This window comes from Schistocerca piceifrons, chromosome 2 (genome assembly GCF_021461385.2).
Source record: "Schistocerca piceifrons isolate TAMUIC-IGC-003096 chromosome 2, iqSchPice1.1, whole genome shotgun sequence".
Lineage (NCBI taxonomy): Eukaryota > Metazoa > Arthropoda > Insecta > Orthoptera > Acrididae > Schistocerca > Schistocerca piceifrons.
Genome location: NC_060139.1, coordinates 696825125 through 696844780, shown reverse-complemented (window position 1 = coordinate 696844780; position 19656 = coordinate 696825125). Strand labels below are relative to the sequence as shown.

Genomic DNA, 19656 nt, shown 5'->3' with positions numbered 1-19656 from the left:
TGGGCACTTACTCAGCAGAAGTGATGCATTTCACATTTGCAAAGATGAACGAGTGGTCATATCTGATAAGGGACGCCCTTTAGAGGCCTTATTTACTTGACTTTTTGTCTTGTTTTAGCCCGTACTACCAACTTTGAAAATATCAAAAGATGGAAAGTAAAGAGATTTCAGTAGAAGGGATGTGTCTCACAATAACGAAAATGAACAAGTGCTTATAGCTCATAAGCCATGCGTTTTAGGGCCAATGACTCTATAACATTTTTGTTTGTTTGTTTGTTTTGGTCCACACAAGCGGTCTGTCAATGGAGTTCTGATTCACCCTGTATGTAGAGTACACCTGACAATATACACTACTGGCGATTAAAATTGCTACACCACGAAGATGACGTGCTACAGACGCGACATTTAACCAACAGGAAGAAGATGCTGTGATATGCAAATGATTAGCTTTTCAGAGCATTCAAACAGGGTTGGCGCCGGTGACGACATGTACAAAGTGCCGACATGAGGAAAGTTTCCAACCGATTTCTCATACACAAACAGCAGTTAATCGTCGTTGCCTGGTGAAACGTTGTTGTGATGCCTCGTGTAAGGAGGAGAAATGCGTACCATCACGTTTTCGACTTTGATAAAGGTCGGATTGTAGCCTATCGCGATTGTGGTTTATCGTATCGCGACATTGCTGCTCGCGTTAGTCGAGATCTAATGACTGTTAGCAGAATATGGAATCGGTGGGTTCGGAAGGGTAATACGGAACGCCGTGCTGGATCCCAACGGCCTCGTATCACTAGCAGTCGAGATGACGGGCATCTTATCCGCATGGCTGTAACGGATCGTGCAGCCACGTCTCGATCCCTGAGTCAACAGATGGGAACGATTGCAAGACAACAACCATTTGCACGAACAGTTCGACGACGTTTGCAGCAGCGTGGACTATCAGCTCGGAGACCATGGCTGCGGTTACCCTTGACGCTGCATCGCAGACAGGAGCGCCTGCGATGGTGTACTCAACGACGAACCTGGGTGCACGAATGGCAAAACGTCATTTTTTCGGATGAATCCAGGTTCTGTTTACAGCATCATGATGGTCGCATACGTGTTTGTCGACATCGCGGTGAACGCACATTGGAAGCGTGTATTCGTCATCGTCATACTGGTGTATCACCTGGCGTGATGGTATGGGGTGCCATTGGTTACACGTCTCGGTCACCTCTTGTTCGCGTTGACGGCACTTTGAACAGTGGACGTTACATTTCAGATGTGTTACGACCCGTGGTTCAAGCCTTCATTCGATCCCTGCGAAACCCTACATTTCAGCAGGATACTGCACGACCGCATGTTGCAGGTCCTGTAGTCGGCCTTTCTGGATACAGAAAATGTTCGACTGCTGCCCTGGCCAGCACATTCTCCAGATCTCTCACCAACTGAAAACGTCTGGTCAATGGTGGCCCAGCAACTGGCTCGTCACGATACGCCAGTCACTACTCTTGATGAACTGTAGTATCGTTTTGAAGCTGCATGGGCAGCTGTAGCTGTACACGCCATCCAAGCTCTGTTTGACTCAATGCCCAGGCGTATCAAGGCCGTTATTACGGCCAGAGGTCGTTGTTCTGGGTACTGATTTCTCAGGATCTATGCACCTAAATTGCGTGAAAATGTAATCAATTGTCGGTTCTAGAATAATATATTTGTCCAGTGAATACCCGTTTATCATCTGCATTTCTTCTTGGTGTAGCAATTTTAGTGGTCAGTAGTGTATATCGCGAGAATTGGCTACTTTTTTTTTTCTTTGGCACGATCACGGGAATTCCACTCACCTATGCGTCGTGCCCCTCCTGCCGTACTGTGACAAGAGTGCTCGGTGTGTGCAGGAAGGCGGCGCTGACGGTGATCATGATGCGGGCCGGCCTGGGTCTGGAGGCGGGCGCGCTGCGGCGCCTGAGCGGCGTGGTGGCGCGGCTGGCGCTGCTGCCGTCCATCACCGAGGCGGGCACCCTCGCCGTCGCCACCTACTACCTGCTCTCGCTGCCCTGGCTCTGGGGGCTGCTGCTCGGGTGAGCTCAGCGTCACACTCCTTCATGTCGCCTGGCTACTGTTTTGCTGCAATCGAAATGTGTAGAACTTGTAGACAAACCAGAACACATGAAGACTTCTCCAATTGAATATTGTTGTTGCTGTCGTCGTCACAGTCCGAAGACTAGTTAGCTGCAGCTCTCCATACTAGACTATCCTGGCTAAGGCTATTCATCTACGAATAACAGTTGCAACTCAAATCCATTTCAACCTGCTCACTGTAGCCAAGCCCAAATATCAAAACTCAGCCGGCCACTGTGGACAAGCAGATCTAGGCGCTTGAGTCCGGAATCGCGCTGCTGCTACGGTTGCAGGTTCGAATCCTGCCTCGGGCATGGGTGTCTGTGATGTCCTTAGGTTAGTTAGATCTAAGTAGTTCTAAGTCTAGGGGACCGATAACCTCAGATGTTAAGTCCCTTAGTGCATAGAGCCATTTTTGATCAAAACTCATCTACCCCTTTTTCTGTCTTATTTCCCAATCTAAGTACTGCACCATCTCCTGATTTAATTCCAGAAAATAGATAAAGGCATAGAATTTTTGCTCTTACTCTAGTACACTCTCTCTCTCTCTCTCTCTCTCTCTCTCTCTCTCTCTCTCTCTCTCTCTCTCTCACACACACACACACACACACACACACACACACACACACTGAAACCTTTGAAACCTTTGAAACCTTCCCGTCTCCTCTATACCTCTTTTGTTAATGATAACCTTCCCTTTTACAATAAGCTATGTAACCTTCCCTTAGGATTTCTATCTGTTGCTTAATAATAACAAATGAAATCTTCCCTTTGAAATTTATTCTCTTTCTCAATCTTCGCATACAAATTTAATTATTAAAAGTGATTTTCTGATTATTTCGACGAAACATAGAATGTGTCGTCGTCGTGGCGCTCAGTCGTTATCTGCAATAACCCAAAACTGTTCCTTACCTTTTTTACTGTTGCTGGATCGCCATCTGACTGCTACATCGAACTGCGACATGAATATACTTACTCTGGTTTGCTATAATCTGTTAACTGCTGGTGGGCTGTCATAATAAGTGGCTGTATTTATTACCAAAGCTGACGTTATTCTTTAATAGCAAAGCTGACGTTATTGTTTAATTAATTTGACTGAAGTTAGGTAATTCATAGTTACACTTTTTCTTGACAACAGTAAAAGTTTTGCAAAGTTTTACGTTGATGGTTTTTGGGATGGATTATAATCAGTAATGCAACATTGCTGGCAAAATTAATTATATTCTGAAAACTCTTCAAATATTTGCTGTTGGTAATGAAATGATTTTACAAACGTTCAAATGGGACTTACTTTTCACAATAATCTTACAACTAGCATTGCGCAAACATACCTTCAGTACTCTTGAGTTTCGCAAAGAAAATAATTCAATAATATTAGTTCCTCTTATGATAATAATTAGCTGATGTCTCTGTACATCAGTTTATAATCTCTTGTAAATCATAACTAGTGGCTGGCAAACACACCGCTCCTCTCAACCTCTCGCTTCAGACCTGCTACCGACTCGCTTCACATCTCGCTTACTACTGACTTCCTACGAACACTAAAGTTCGGTCTCTCCTGCCAACAATCCTTTCTGGTGCAGACAATCCGTGCTACCATTGCAAAATGAATCAATGCGCGGTCTTTCCCGCTCTTTTCTTAAAATGTATCCATAAGCGCTCTCTCCCGCCCTTCTTAAAATTATATCAATTTGCGGTCTCTCTTGTCAACAATACTTTGGTGCAGACATTCCTTGCTACCACAATTATTTCCAACATGACAAATATTAATTATTCCTACTTAATGCTATTAATAAAATATAAACCTCTTTCATAAATCGTGATTTGACAATAGACAGTAGAAATACACACGTCTTACATAACTCTCCACGTCTTACAACACAAACACACTTTCTCTCTCTCCCTCTCTCTCTCTCTCTCTCTCTCTGTGTGTGTGTGTGTGTGTGTGTGTGTGTGTGTGTGTGTGTGTGTGTGTGTGTGTGTGTCTGTGTGTGTCTGTGGAGGGGGTATTCACGCATAGAACAGACCAGCAGACTGCGAGTTTGTTCAAGTGTAACCACTCCATAACGTGACAAGTACCTGGCGTTAGTTGCATGATGAAATGCAGCGACTAGAAGTTGGTGTGTACGCCGTACGTCCCACACTGTGTTACCGGCACACAGCAGTGCAGGCATGGGCTCTATTAGTATGGAGTCAATAACACCGAAATTGGAGAACGAATAAATAGGGAAATGTTCTCTTTGCAGATGAATTTTATTTCAATTTGCAGGATAAATGTCTCACCTTTCGTCTAGAGGGAAAGTCGTATGTGATACAATATCAGAAAACACTACTGCAAGAGGGACTGGGAACCAGGTGCAACAGGTATTACGTTTGGTAGGTGCCTGTGCGAGGTGCCGGGGCAAGCAGTGTATTTAACACTAAATTCTTCTAGAATCTACATATGTAAATGATGCTCTAAGCCCCCCCCCCCCTATTCTAACTCCGACTTTTGCTGTTGCACATGGATTAAAAAAATATATGCGAACTTACTGTAATCAACCCTGCAAGTGGAGTAGAAAAGAGTTTGGCACCTACAATAATTTAATTTGATAAATAAGTTAAAGAAAGGAAGGTTTCATTCACGTAGTGAGAAATGATGGGTTGCTCTACCGATTAACAGAATGAAAGTTCTGTCCAAAATAACAATATGATTTATTAAGACTAAACACAAAATAATAAACAAAAACACATGAATCATTTATAATACATCAACTTGGCTCAAATTGGATACTCAAACAAATGCTGTGAAGGTGAAGTTGTCCCTAAACTAGATTGTGAGGTTTAAGACGAAGTGGTATGTGGAGCCAATTCCTTGCCACTCAGATCTTAAGAGAGACACACAGCTAACCCAACATTAATTGCTGCTACTCAAGACAGAACAAAGTTAGAAAAAGACGAACAGGCGCGCTCTGCTGAGCTCTGATTATCACCTAGGAAAATCCCTATCCGCCGGTGCTGCGGACATACATTACCAAACTGTCTTCTTAACTGCCAGAACACGATCTGGCGTACCGTAGGCGATGGCTGGTTGCTTCGACATCCTCGACCGAAAGGCGAGAGCCGACTACCCTAGAGCACCCGTACATGCCGAACACCGAACATTCCCGCCCCCACGACAGTGGCCGTGGTAAACGTTCCAATCAGCAACTCGAAAACCGGCGGAAAATTTCACTCCATTGCCGGACCACTACCATTCCACCAATGGAGATTCTTGGCGCCAATTTCTGCACTGATTTTGCTTCGTCACGGAGCTATGCCCTGAGCAAGCCAATCACAGTTACTATTTTGCAGAAAGCGCGGGAATTTTCCCGCCACAACTGCCTGGGTACACAAGTCATTCCCACGCCTCGCTGGTAGCCCGCCAGAAAGTGTTTTCGCTAAGTTTCTGCGAAGTAACGGAACCTCTAGCCCAGCCGCTACTTCAGGCCCATCCGGGCGTGTCTTTTGACAATTTCGGCGTCTGGAAAGCATTCACTCGACTGCCTCACACCCGTCGGCTTAATTCTCTCGAGATCATCAGAGCCCACCTGTCACTGGACCACCCAGGTGATGAGAGACGCTGCGTGGGAAGTCCGCGTGGGAAGGAATAGCAACTTTTCACCGCATGCAATTAGAGACGAAAATCGTAAGATAGAAATATGAGAGGGGGCTCATGCCACCTCTCATAGCCCCTACGCCATTTTAGATTTCGGTGAGTGGTTGGCTCACTTAGGAGCAAGGTAGTGAGTCAATCGCCCAAGAACAATCTTACAAACTGACTCCACATGCCGCACTCTATAAAAAAACCACTGCAACCGAAAAATGCAGCTCATAGAGGGAGGATTATTTATGATGTAGCCAACTTCACCTTCTTAATATGGAACACTAACACTCACATCACACATCCATACCCAGGGAGACCCTTCCAAACACCGATTCACACAGACATTCACGCTCTAAATATGGCCTGGGCATGTGAGCCAAATATGAAGCAGTTTATTCTTTACAATCAGAGTTGGAGTGCTCCGCAATTAAATGCCCAAGATTTTACAACAATTTGAATCATGAAACTAACCTGAACTCACTCACACATGATACTATTTAAGTTAACAATCTCTTTGTGAGCTTTCAGAATCTAGTTACAACCTCCAATTCATTCTGTCTCCCTGCAGCAAGAATAACCTTTACAAAATGTTCCCTGAACTGATGGTCCATTCACAATGACAGTGGTGGTATCTGCTTCAGTTTATGGGGACTTCAGGCACACTGTTTGCATACACACAACAATAAATACCAAATACAAAAAAACAACATGGTGAGGAGAACAATACAGTAATTTGTAATAAGAATTACAGTGTAAAACACAAACACATACAAGGTATAACATACATTACAAAAACAGCACTAGAGAAAGAAATTTAAGAAAAAAAAACAAGGTTCATGGGGTGTCATGTTGTGCTTCCACATTGCACAATGTTCACGACTGTACTGAGAATGAGGCACTAAATCACATTGTTAGAAATATTCGAAGCACTTCACAAATTCCACAGTACTGACATCACATAGGGCTAAACATCAGGTGTTGTTGCTACGTTGTTGCAATGGCAATGGGGTGTGCTGGAGCATCTGCAGTACTCTGTTGAGATTGCAGCAAGACCCACGCATATGATCACGGCAGTACGGTAGGAAGACACAGTGATAGGCTCTCCTCACGTCGATTAATTGTCTCTGAGGTCTACTTGTTGGGATACATCACTAGTCTAGGTCTCTTCTCTCGCTGGACAGTACTTTATGTTTCTCAATATTGCAGTTCGATGAGGGATGATGGCACGTGGAGTGACTCCACAAGTGTGTGAGGACATCCATACAGGATCGAACTAGGAGCGACGATTGCTACAACTGCTCTCAAATAGAGAGGAGAAGTTAGAAATGAGACCATTCATTTGTTAGAGTGTGTGGCACGATACTGCTTTGTGTATGCAGATCGGCCAATGCTAGTGAGTTGTAAAAACCCAAACAGGTGAGTATATAGCGTCCCTTTCTGTCCTGAGGCACATGAGGCGCAGGTTCTGACATGATATGTGATCTTCTTCGTGTACTCACGACAACGTGGTCTCCCGCAGGGAATCCCTCCAAACGGCTGTCGCGTCCGGAGAGCTAGCAGGCTGTCGCGTGTGGGTCGCGTGTCAGTGTTAACGGCCAGCCTCACTTTCGCTTGTGGCCCGGCGAGGATTGTCTGCCGCCTAATCCCTCAGGTATACGGCCCGGTGACTGTCAGCTTGTAGGACCGGATGCTCTCGCGCCCTTCACGTCAGGTGGCGCGCTGACGCTCTCTTCTAGCAGGTAGCTGATGACCTCTTGTTTTTTGCTCCGGCTGGCCTCTGCATTGCCACGATCCCCGTCATCTGCACAATTCTTACAAAAATCTTGTGCCTAACTTTTCCCCATGACCTTCTATGTTATAATAAATTTACATAATGACACATTGATGGTCTGTCATTTCAGACACTCTTATTTTACTTTTATAGTTATTAATCTATGGCTATCATTATAATCGTGGTGTATGTAATCTAGACATGGAAATAATTTAACTTGATATTTGTGTAGAGACCGGTCTCACTACTGTACATGGTGTGTGACGCTACACTGGATGAACAGCTAAATGTGCGGGCCCGCACTAATATTACTATTAATTATATAGATCGACAGTAGACATGCTCAAGAATTAACTACCATTTGCCAACGATCTACATTCTATGTCTTTTGAATAAATTATGTTATTATGCAGGTCGAAGTTTTACTGAGCTTATAAAGAACAAGCAACTATTCTACGTTCGCTCGCCGGTCGTCCCTCCATCATGGGTCTGTGATTTGATGACCTGAAAAATAACATCCCAACAGGCGCGCACCAAACACTTGTGGTAGAAAACCCCCACAATATTAATCTAGTTATTGTTAAATCCTACAGTTTAACTTATCCTAGTATATCGTACCCTTTTTATTTATTTATTTATTATTTTTTTGTTTATCTTATACAATACTCTTACATAATTCCTGTTACGTTGAGATGTCTCGCTGCTCGCCGCTATTGACGACAGTGATGTGCGCGCCGTACGACATGGCCTCCGAGTTCTCACTACGCCTCACTGAAACTCCAGAGACTGGGTTAGCCATGGCTATACAAGACAATAAATTTATAGTTGTAACTTCTTTTTCTATGTTATGCAGTATTCGCGATCAAAGCACACCTTTCCAGAGGCAATGTAATATGACCAAGCCAGGACTGGTTCCTGTTGAGGATTCAGTCGCCCAACACACGCCAGCTACACAGTATGTCACGAATATCCAAGTATAAGTCCCTGGTTATTCATCTGTGACAGTCACGAGCAGCACGCTAAATCCCCAACCAGCACATTGGCATGGTAGGCTCTATGCCCGCATTTCTCTCGTCTAGGGCACCATTGGAGTCAAACGCTCACAGGTTCACCCCGACTTGCAAGACAACGATGCTGGCGCAGCTCTGCAAAAATTATACTGCCCATATTCATCCTCGAAATCACGCAATATACCACAATCTTGCAGTGCACTGACGCGTGCCTGCAAGCATTGGTATGAACGTCTCACGAACTGGTTGTGTCCGCTATGGAGCGTATCACGACTTCTCAGAACGCTTCTATGAGCACGTTCTTGTATACGCCCGTTTGTGCGACATCTCGTCACTCATCTTTATCCCTTAACATGGACACCAGATAGGCAAGGACAAAAACATTGCTCATGGAAAGGTAGTGCCTCTTATCGCAACGACAGAGGAGATCCCGAACATAGACAAAAAAAGTTAACAGCAGTAAGTTCTTATGAGAGAAAACGCAGCGTGTTAATACTTTAACAATCTTAATCTATTAATGCAACGATTATTGTTCCCCAAAGAAAGGTTCATATATTTGCCTATTCTACTATGTACACCACTTAAACTACTATTATTCCACGAACTTCTTTGTGTGAGAGATGTGGTGGAGTCCTATGGACTAGCGCCAATCCCTTGTCAGACTCCCCCTCCTCTGACGTGCATTAGGATTTGCAGGTCTAATTTCAATCTCCTGGTTCTCCTGTGGTCCTTGGTTTCGCTCTCTCCAGTTACGGTCGCTTTGCCGTTCGTTATTCCTCCTGTCCCAGATTCCTTGTCTAGATTGACCCTGTTCCCTGACGTTCTGGTTTCCGTGTCTCTGGTTTCCATAATCTTGAATTGCGTAACCTTGATTTCCGTAACCCTGGTTTCCTAACTGACGAGCGCGATTATGCGATCTGTTGTCGTCTGCCCTTGCTGGCCCGTGGTATTTGTTATTTTGCGCCTTCTTCCTGTCCTTTGCGTCTTGTTTATCGAAGACTACTTCGAGTTCGCGCAATAGACTCTTGAATGCTTCTATGTCAGATCCACACTTGCCGACAAGTGTCTGTTGATACCCAACAGGCAATTTGGAAAAACAAAATTTGATGACTTCTCCCTTGCTATATGGACTATCTAAAAATTGATTCTTCTTGAGTAAATCATCAAAAAATTTGGTTGCGCTCCTTTGCCCGGACACTTCCAGTTCAGGACAAAATATTATTTCCTCTTTAATCCTGTCTTGCGTTTCCTTTGACCAGTAGATCCCCAGGAACGCATCAACAAATTCCTGATAAGTCTGACACGTCGCTGCCACACCCCGCATCTTTTCCGCAGCTTGGCCTTCGATGTGTCCACACATGAATTCTAATTTTGCCAGGGTTGGCCATGATGACGGTAATGAATTTGTAAACTGCATCACCCAGCTCTTGGGATGCATCGACCCTCCATTATCTCTGAACTTTTGGAATTTTAGTATCGACAGGAAGTGATTGTGATCAAAATCCTGTCCGATCCTAGCACTGGTGTTGTCACTCGTTTCCGATACTTGCACGTCTGCTGAGTGTCCTGATCTGTCTTGCTGATAACTGTGATGTGCTACCTCTGTATCACAGTGGCAGTGGCACTCAGAATTCACTCCCCTAAGTGGGCTACAATTATTGGAGCTATTACTAGGTGTTTCTGCGTGTGCATTGTTAGTTCCGCACTCTGTCACTGGGCTAGAGCACGGCGAGCTTTTCCTCGGAGACACAATTCTGTGTACTCCATCATTAGTATCCGAACGCGCATTGCTCGTGTGCCCGTTTCGCTCTAGTTTTGCTATCCGACTCTCTACTTCTTTCATTCGTTTCGTGATGTTCGTAACCGCAATATTACCTTAGGTTTTTAAGAACGCTAGGGATTTTGAGTGGGCTTGTGTCGCACGTCGCAAGCGGCCTGCAAGTTGAGAAGTTACTTTTGCGATTCTCATTGCCCCTGTTGCTGCCGTTTCGGCTAGGCCTGCTACTTTTTGTGCTACCATTGACAATTGTTTTGCTTCTCCACATTCTTTCTTTATTGTTAGTAATTCCCCACGAATTTCTCCTATATGCGAAATTATAGTCTGAGTGTCCTTCTTACGCTGTTCGACAGCTTCTTCTTTCTCCTTCTTGCGTTGTTCGTCAGCTTCTTCTTTCATTGAACGTAGGAAGCTCAGTATTGGGTTTATGTCATCTTTTTGATCCTCGTCACCTATGGGCGATGTAACTCTGGACACCTGGGCGCTAGAGCTCTGACGTGACCGAGCTGGCCCCTGTCTGCTCTCGTTCGTTTGATTATAAACTTCTGCTACCGTCTCGACCTCTGTGCCTGTCTCTGTTTCATCCTCTACCTCACTATCATAATCACGGCGGCGACGTTGCTCTAAGATCGCGTCCAAATCACCTTCCCCATCAATGACACAGTCGTCCTGTCCTGCTAAAAATGTGCCCATCTCACCTCCGAACCTATCCCCGTCAGTAAACTGCCCCTTATCCATTATGCAATCCTCTTTTGTTTTAACTTCGCTCGATAATAGTCGTGCCTTACTTCTCGTGATCATTCATGAAAAACAATTTTATCTAAAATGCACAATAAAAATAATCTACTCCATATATTCTTCGACATAGACAAAATTTCAACAACGCCGTTCCAACGCTGTAATTACATGCACAGAAACTGCACACAAACCCGACAAAGTGTGAAGTGGTACGGACACCACATCAAAGAAACATATAAAACAATGAACAAACAAACAAATATATACGCTGAAAACAAAAACAGTAAACACGCGCCGCTAGTTAAAACTAATCACGGAACTAAAAGAAAAACAAGTTGGGTATTACTCACTAAAAAAAAATAGGGAAAAAAATTGACTGTTCCTACTAAGAATCCTGTTGGCTTATCAGTGATTCACAGGAAAGATCCGAGGCTAAGAGTCGCCATTTTATGCGAGGTGCCGGGGCAAGCAGTGTATTTAACACTAAATTCTTCTAGAATCTACATATGTAAATGATGCTCTAAGCCCCCCCCCCCCTATTCTAACTCCGACTTTTGCTGTTGCACATGGATTAAAAAAATATACGCGAACTTACTGTAATCAACCCTGCAAGTGGAGTAGAAAAGAGTTTGGCACCTGCAATAATTTAATTTGATAAATAAGTTAAAGAAAGGAAGGTTTCATTCATGTAGTGAGAAATGATGGGTTGCTCTACCGATTAACAGAATGAAAGTTCTGTCCAAAATAACAATATGATTTATTAAGACTAAACACAAAATAATAAACAAAAACACATGAAACATTTATAATACATCAACTTGGCTCAAATTGGATACTCAAACAAACGCTATGAAGGTGAAGTTGTCCCTAAACTAGATTGTGAGGTTTAAGACGAAGTGGTATGTGGAGCCAATTCCTTGCCACTCAGATCTTAAGAGAGACACACAGCTAACCCAACATTAATTGCTGCTACTCAAGACAGAACAAAGTTAGAAAAAGACGAACAGGCGCGCTCTGCTGAGCTCTGATTATCACCTAGGAAAATCCCTATCTGCTGGTGCTGCAGACATACATTACCAAATTGTCTTCTTAACTGCCAGAACACGATCTGGCGTACCGTAGGCGATGGCTGGTTGCTTCGACGTCCTCGACCGAAAGGCGAGAGCCGACTACCCTAGAGCACCCGTACATGCCGAACACCGAACATTCCTGCCACCACGACAGTGGCCGTGGTAAACGTTCCAATCAGCAACTCGAAAACCGGCGGAAAATTCCACTCCATTGCCGGACCACTACCATTCCACCAATGGAGATTCTTGGCGCCAATTTCTGCACTGATTTTGCTACGTCACGGAGCTATGCCCTGAGCAAGCCAATCACAGTTACTATTTTGCAGAAAGCGCGGGAATTTTCCCGCCACAACTGCCTGGGTACACAAATCATTCCCACGCCTCGCTGGTAGCCCGCCAGAAAGTGTTTTCGCTAAGTTTCTGCGAAGTAACGGAACCTCTAGCCCAGCCGCTACTTCAGGCCCATCCGGGCGTGTCTTTTGACAATGTCGGCGTCTGGAAAGCATTCACTCGACTGCCTCACACCCGTCGGCTTAACTCTCTCGAGATCACCAGAGCCCGCCTGTCACCGGACCACCCGGGTGACGAGAGACGCTGCGTGGGAAGTCCGCGTGGGAAGGAATAGCAACTTTTCACCGCATGCAATTAGAGATGAAAATCGTAAGATAGAAATATGAGAGGGGGCTCATGCCACCTCTCACCTGGAGCATCGTATGTTTGTTGGTTACCAGTGTCATACTGTTAACGAAGAATGGTGCTGCTACCACATGGGCGATTTTTCAGATGTGTAGTTGACCCATAATTCCTCTTCCTAGACGATAGTGCCCACTCGCATGCTGCAGCTTCACTATCTGAATTTCTCGCAGATGAAAATATTCTTCACATTACCTGCTCAAAGAGGAGTCTAGAGCTGAATCCTATACAGCGCGTGAGGAAATGCAGAACGACAAAATTTCTCCCTGGTGAAATGAACGGCAGCTCTCTTCAAATGTGGACTGATGCTACATAATGCTCGTGAAAAGAGAAATATCACGGTAGTACCTGATTACAAGGTTGGTGGCGAACATCGGGAAAACATCACGCCATTTGAATATTCCAGCATAACACGAAGAAGCGATATGAATTGAGATGAACACGTAAAATCAGTATTAAGGAATGTGAGTGGAACACTTAGATTTGTCAGAACGGTTTTCTGGATAGCGAACTGCATCTGTAAAGAAAAACCACATAGAAGACGCTCGTACAACCGATTCTAGAGCACTTTTCGTGTTTGGAGTCATTATCGTATAGGCGCGACAGCAGAAATCAAACGAATTGTCGGGACAGGTCGCATAGCGCGTGCGAGAATGTAACTCAGATTCTCGTGAAATTTGAACGGAAATCTTTAGAAAAAAGGCGACTTTGTCCTCGAGAAACACTATTGGGTAAATTTAGAGAACTTCTTTTCGAAGACGACTGTGTGACCATTCTGTTGTTACCAATACAGTTTTCTCAGAGGCACCACCAAAATGTGACGAGAGAGAACAGAGCGTGTATCGAGTCGTATAGGTGGACAGTTTCTCTCTCTCAGTACACGAATGGGTTAAGACAGAAAATAACTAATATTGATAAGAAGTACTCACCATCACGCACTGTCTTTACGCTGATGTAGAATGCACTGGGGAAAGGCACCCGCCAGCTACCAGCAATGACCCTCTCAAACTTCTTCACCACTAGAAACAAAGTTCTTGAATCATCTCATTGAATCTCTAGCATTTTTTACGACTAGGGACAGGGGTCTTCGCAAATAGTTGCTTTGTTGTGGTTGATGAGATTTTTCCAGTTTTTTCAGTGAAAATAACATGTAACGTCAATTTCAGACCCTTTTTTTTGCTTTTTGATGCTTCTGACTACCAAATATATCGTGATACTGCTTTATCTATTTCTTAAACATCTTTACAACTAGTTGAGTGAATAAACTTTCACTTCTTGATGAAGCTTAGCTTTTGAAACCTTAGCGCTGACCTCCTTCGATTTTGAATACTGTTCCTGATTCATGTGTCGTGGCGGTCTTTGTTCAACTTCTGTACAGAGTCACGCCGAGGTATGTCGGGAACTTCATTGTAGAGAAGAACGATGTTCCTCAAAATTTCTGCAATGTCACTTTGGGATACACGACGTCTATCATCCGTGTTCCAGCTCTGGGTCTCGGGTACTCTACTATAAGAATATAATGCTCCGGTGAGACTTATTAGTGCCCGTGTCAAGAAGGTTGACGAAGAACTAAATTACAACACGTAGATGATACCTATTGGCTCCTTACACTCAGCCACATTCACCCACATTAACATGCAACCATGCACTTGTCGGAGAATCTACTAAAATACGAAGCAATTATTTACTTCCAGTTCACGAACTGTTCGAAGATTTGAACAGAGCCTCTTCATATTTATAAACCACGAAACGATTTGCAACAACTTTAATATCATCGAAATTCATCAAAAGCAATGGAAAAGAAACCCCACAGGTCCACGACCTTCCCTACGTAACAGAAGAGCCCAGGTTTTGACCTAGTTATTCTTACTCTCCTGGCCCACAAACCACAGTCTTGTCAAGTAGCCTTCTCCACGATGTTCTGTCCTTGGCCTCTTCTTACCGTGCTCCAAGTACATTCATTGTACCTAAAAATCCCTGACCACCTTGTCTCTTCATCTTAGTTTCGGCGTGCATAAAAGATCTTCGTCCTTCTGGTTTCTTGGCACTGCTGCAGTATTGATCCCTCCTCTGTTGTATAGACTAGGCCGGCCCATCCCAGTCGCCCTGTCTTGGCTTCTGCAACAACATACGGTTGATTATATATCACCCTGAGCTCCCTGTTATTTCTTCTTCGCCGTCCTCCTCCCTCACAGATTAGTCCAAATATTTTTTGCAGGATTTTATTTTGAAATACTTTATCTTTCTGTCTGCGTGGGTATGTATTCTCCATATTTCTGCCTCTCATAGCAATACTGGTCTGATTATACGATTACTTGCTGAAAAGAAATGCTTCTAAAAAGCTTTTTGAATCCAAAAAAATTTATCAACATTCTACATCTTTATTCTTCATGTCTCCATATTTCTTTCTCAACGTAGTCGCCCTGGCGACGAACACATTTCCTCAACGAGAGACCAGTTTGTTGAAACTACCGTACTTTGGAATGTTTGACTTTGTTGACGGAGCCGCAACCACATCTTTGCTTGCACCATTTCATCAATATCAAGTGAAGTTTTCGAAAGTGTTCTTTAACTTTTGGACACGAAGAAAATCGGATGAGGCCAAGTCTGGAATGTATGGAGGATGATCGAAGACAGTGAACCAAAGGCGTCGGATTGTTGCAGATTCGCAGCGCTCGTGTGCGCTCTGGAATTGTCATGCTGAAGGAGAGGGTACTCCGTATGTGGACGAATTCGTGGTTTCAGTTTCTCACGCATTGACATAGTTACGTTACACACCGCCATGCTGCTCGTTACTATTCGGAGCCCCCTAGCGGCAGAGGGCTGCAAGTATTTAGACATGAAGAATAAAGACATAGAATCTTAGTAACATTTCCTTAATTTTAAAAAAACTTTAAGAGATTTCACATGACAAAATCGGACATATTACTTCGCAGCAAGCCCTTGTAGTTTTATATGTCCATATTTTGGTCCCGCTTGAAAAGATTTTGAATGACAATAGCTTATTGAGTGTATATGACACTCTAGATGCGGCTTGATCCTCGTTTCTATTTCTTGTTTTTCATCATTTCTGTTGTTTACTACCACCCTCAGATATTTAAACTCATCTACTTCTTCAAACATGTAGTTATCAACCTGCAGAGTTTTCTGCTTTTTCGTATCTTAAGTTCTATTTAGACCAGAAAATATGGACTAGCCCAGCAGCCGTAGAACTTTTTTACTCAGTAACCAGTATTGACATTGTGGGGTGGAACACTCGTGCCGACGTTATTAGTACTTGGTTATCTACATAAATCAGTATGTTACAAGACTCCAATTGATTAGTTGTATAGTAAGTGCGCTATATGTTGGCTGCCGGACAACAAGGTACTGATCGCTAAAAGCCGACACCGTTCGGAATAATTCGTGTCGACTGTTCTTCTTGTAAGATTGGTACTACCCCCAGTGACCCCAAAGTTGTGACTCTATAATTGCCTGAAAGAAGTGTGGCAGTTTTCTGTGTGAAAGGATGATTAATTGAAAAATGACATTACCTGTATACATATTTAAATACTTTGTGCCGTATGATACAGGATCATAAATGTCAGTTTTCTTCTGTACTCATTGATCTGTATTAGAACAGCGTTAATTAATTTTCATATTGGTGGCTAGAAATATGTACCACGTTTGAATATGATCATCTCTGTAATGTACATTCATCAATCCGTGTTATTTCCGTTTGAAATTTATGCTGTAGCAGCCGATAGGTACGAGACACACGCGGAATTATTGGTTCTGGAAGGCAATAAAACATCCACCCTCTTACATCCCCCAAACCGGCAATGGCCACGCCGCCTACACCTCTGCCCCTGAGATAAGCTGCCAACTTAGCTCATTGCCCAATTCACCAACATCAATTAAAATTAAGTACATCTGAAAAAGTTACTCGCTATTTTTTGTTACTGGGCGTAAAACTATACCTTTAAGAAGCTCTTAACGTTAGCTGACATATTTTGATTCAGCTGTTAGTTGTTGGATGCATATTATTGTAAAATACGGCTAAGGTGCGCGTATCGCACGAACACCTTATTCGAGCCGCATGCGGCCCATGGGCCGCAGTTTGACGATCACTGGACAAAACTTAACAGAATAACTAAAAGCCTAGGCAGATATGTGGGCTCCTTATACCGATGCCGCAAAGTACCTTCACCAGAATGTCAGTGTGAATTTAAAAGACAACCATCTGCCTTATTACATCAGAACTCCCTGTAAGGTCATACAATACTATCAGTCTTCTCTACAGCGAGCAAAGATACCGTTGGATATTCAGGGTCGAGAGAAACAACCTGGTAGAAAGGTCAGAGTGCGGTACAGGACGTCGAATAGATCAAAAGTTTGCAAGTAATCGCAGGCTGGAAATGCACGGCTGTGGGACTATCACCGTGAAACGGCAGCCAGTCAACGAGATGCGTGCGGACGTGTGTGCATTCTAACTGACATGCCCCAGACAATGTCTGTTGTGCTAAAGAGTGTTGTTATCAGTTGCATTAGTTGAAAATAAGGGTTTCAGAAAAGACAACATTTTCCGCCTGCACGTAAGAATATATTTATTCATCAAAATCGCGATTTTTTGTTCCAAGTGATATGTCACCACGAAGTCCGTCGCTGCATCGTTCTCTTAAAAGTGAGCCATCACTTGAAAATGGTATGAAAAGCCGAAATCGCATTTGTGGTGGACAAATAATTTTTTTACACTCCAGATGGAGAAAGTTGTCCTTTAAAAAAATATTACAGGCATGTGGACACAATTAAACAGGAGAAAATGGTTTCAAATGAATGGTCAGAGCTAGAAAATTTTTAAACTGCTAACCATGGCTGTTACCTTAGACTCGATTTTTCTTATACGTTTACAGGTAAAGTTTGAGTATTAAAAAAACCACGCTAGAGTACCGTCAGGTCATTAATCTATTCAGATGATAAGCTGTAACGTAAAAAAAAAAACTGGAACTGCAGTGTGCTATTCAACATCTAGTACTGTAACGTGCAATGTTATTGATAAAGAAATGTAAATCCACATATTTCACATTTTGTTAACGCACAGAAAGCATGAGTGAATGTCTCCTCTGATAAGTACAGTCCATCAGTAAGTGTAACTAAGAGAACAAACGTTTCTAGCACCCTTTTTCTTCAGATCACATTTTTGGAACAAATGCTCGAAATTCCTGCCTCCAGTATTGCTAAAAATTTGGCATAATCAAAGAAATGCTGGCCCACTCTCTCGAAAATTCCCGCCATGTTGCATATGCCTAATGCTCGAGGCTTCAAAAATTATCGATACTGGCTCTTGTTTTATGGACGTTGCGTCACAGTGGTTCATTTTGGAACTATGCATATCTGCAAAATTTCGCTCGATCCCGCGTCTCCTAGAATGCCCTGGCCCAGTTTTCAGGTTGTTAACTACACACAAAATTCGATTGTTTGTGATATTCGTTATAAAGTCGTTTTGTTTTACGTTTTAAATCTTATACTTGGTTTATGAACAATTCTTTGTATCTTGTCAGAACGATTCCTTTGAAGGAGCACCGCCGATTTCCATCTTCATCCTCGAAACTATTCGAGTTTCTGCTCCATCTCTAATGACCTCTATCTCGACGGCACTTGAGCTCTAATCTTCCTTCCCTTGTTGTATCTTTAATATAGGATTATATAGAATTTGGAATACAGTACGCTAACCAAATACAATGGTATGCTGAAAAGTAATACCTCCGAATTTTTTATTCTGAGCAATTAAATGTCACGCATATTACTTGGTCGTCTTCTCCGCTTCGTTGAGACAAGCTGCAACCCTCTGCCGCCAGAGAGATCCGATTTGTAGTCCGTAACGTAACTACGTCGGTGCGTGAAAGACTCTCGGAAACCCGAAAGCATGAATTCGAAGAGTTCGCCCACACATGAAGCAGCCTGTTCTTAGCGTGACAATGCCACAACAGACACGAGCGTCGAGACTTATGCAACAATCCGACGCCTGGGGTTCACTGTCATCTACCCTCCTCCATAAAGTCCAGACTTGACCCCATGCTAGTTTCATGTGTTTTCAAAACTTAAAGAACACCTTCAAGGACTTCTCTTTCATAGTGATGAAACGGTGCAAGCAGAGGTGAGGTTGTGGCTTCGCCAACAAAGCGAGACATTCTACAATGGCGGTATCAACAAACTGGTCTCTCATTGGGAGAGACGTGTTCGTCGCCAAGATGTTTACGTTGAGAAGTAAATATGTAGACATGAGGAATAAAGATGTAGAATGTTAATGACGTTTTTTTTATTTAAAAGAATTTAACAGTTCTCACATAAAAAATTTGGAGGAATTACATTTTATCTTGTGCTCGTAAAATCAATATTCCATGAGCTCGAGTACAGCGGCCTAACCGCGCTACGTGTTAGTGTTGTCAGCAGAAACAGACGTGGGTGTTACAGCGATGTGCGCTGACAGGCGTCGTCTGTTGCCAGAGCGGCAATGGCGGCGGTGTCGCCCGCGGTCGTGATCCCGTGCCTCTTCGCGCTGCAGGAGCGCGGCTACGGCACCAAGAAGGGCATCCCCACACTGGTAGTGGCGGCCGCCAGCGTCGACGACATCTTCGCCGTCTCCATCTTTGGAATCATGATCAACGTCATCTTCTCTGAAGGTACGACCGCCTCCGCTCTCACTACTGCTAAGTATTGCTGCTCCACCGCAGCAGTACTTCTTCAGGCGCGTAACCAGGATTCAATTGGCGGGGGGGGGGGGGGGGGGGGGGGCGTAGGGGAAATCACAGTTTTTTATTTCCTTATCGTCTCTCCACCTCCCCCCCCCCCCTCACTTTACTTTCCGTCAACGTATTTTTAAACGGGTCTCTGATGTC

The 19656-nt window shown here is 43.7% G+C and overlaps 1 protein-coding gene across 1 annotated transcript in view; it reads left to right on the top strand.

Annotated features, from left to right (window-relative positions):
- LOC124775755 (putative SLC9B1-like protein SLC9B1P1) overlaps nt 1-19656 on the top strand; it is a 134969-nt gene that overhangs the window by 61970 nt on the left and 53343 nt on the right. The window contains exons 5-6 of the mRNA XM_047250584.1: nt 1872-2054; nt 19265-19440. Coding sequence (XP_047106540.1) covers nt 1872-2054; nt 19265-19440 — 359 coding nt within the window. The remainder of the gene's footprint in view (nt 1-1871; nt 2055-19264; nt 19441-19656) is intronic.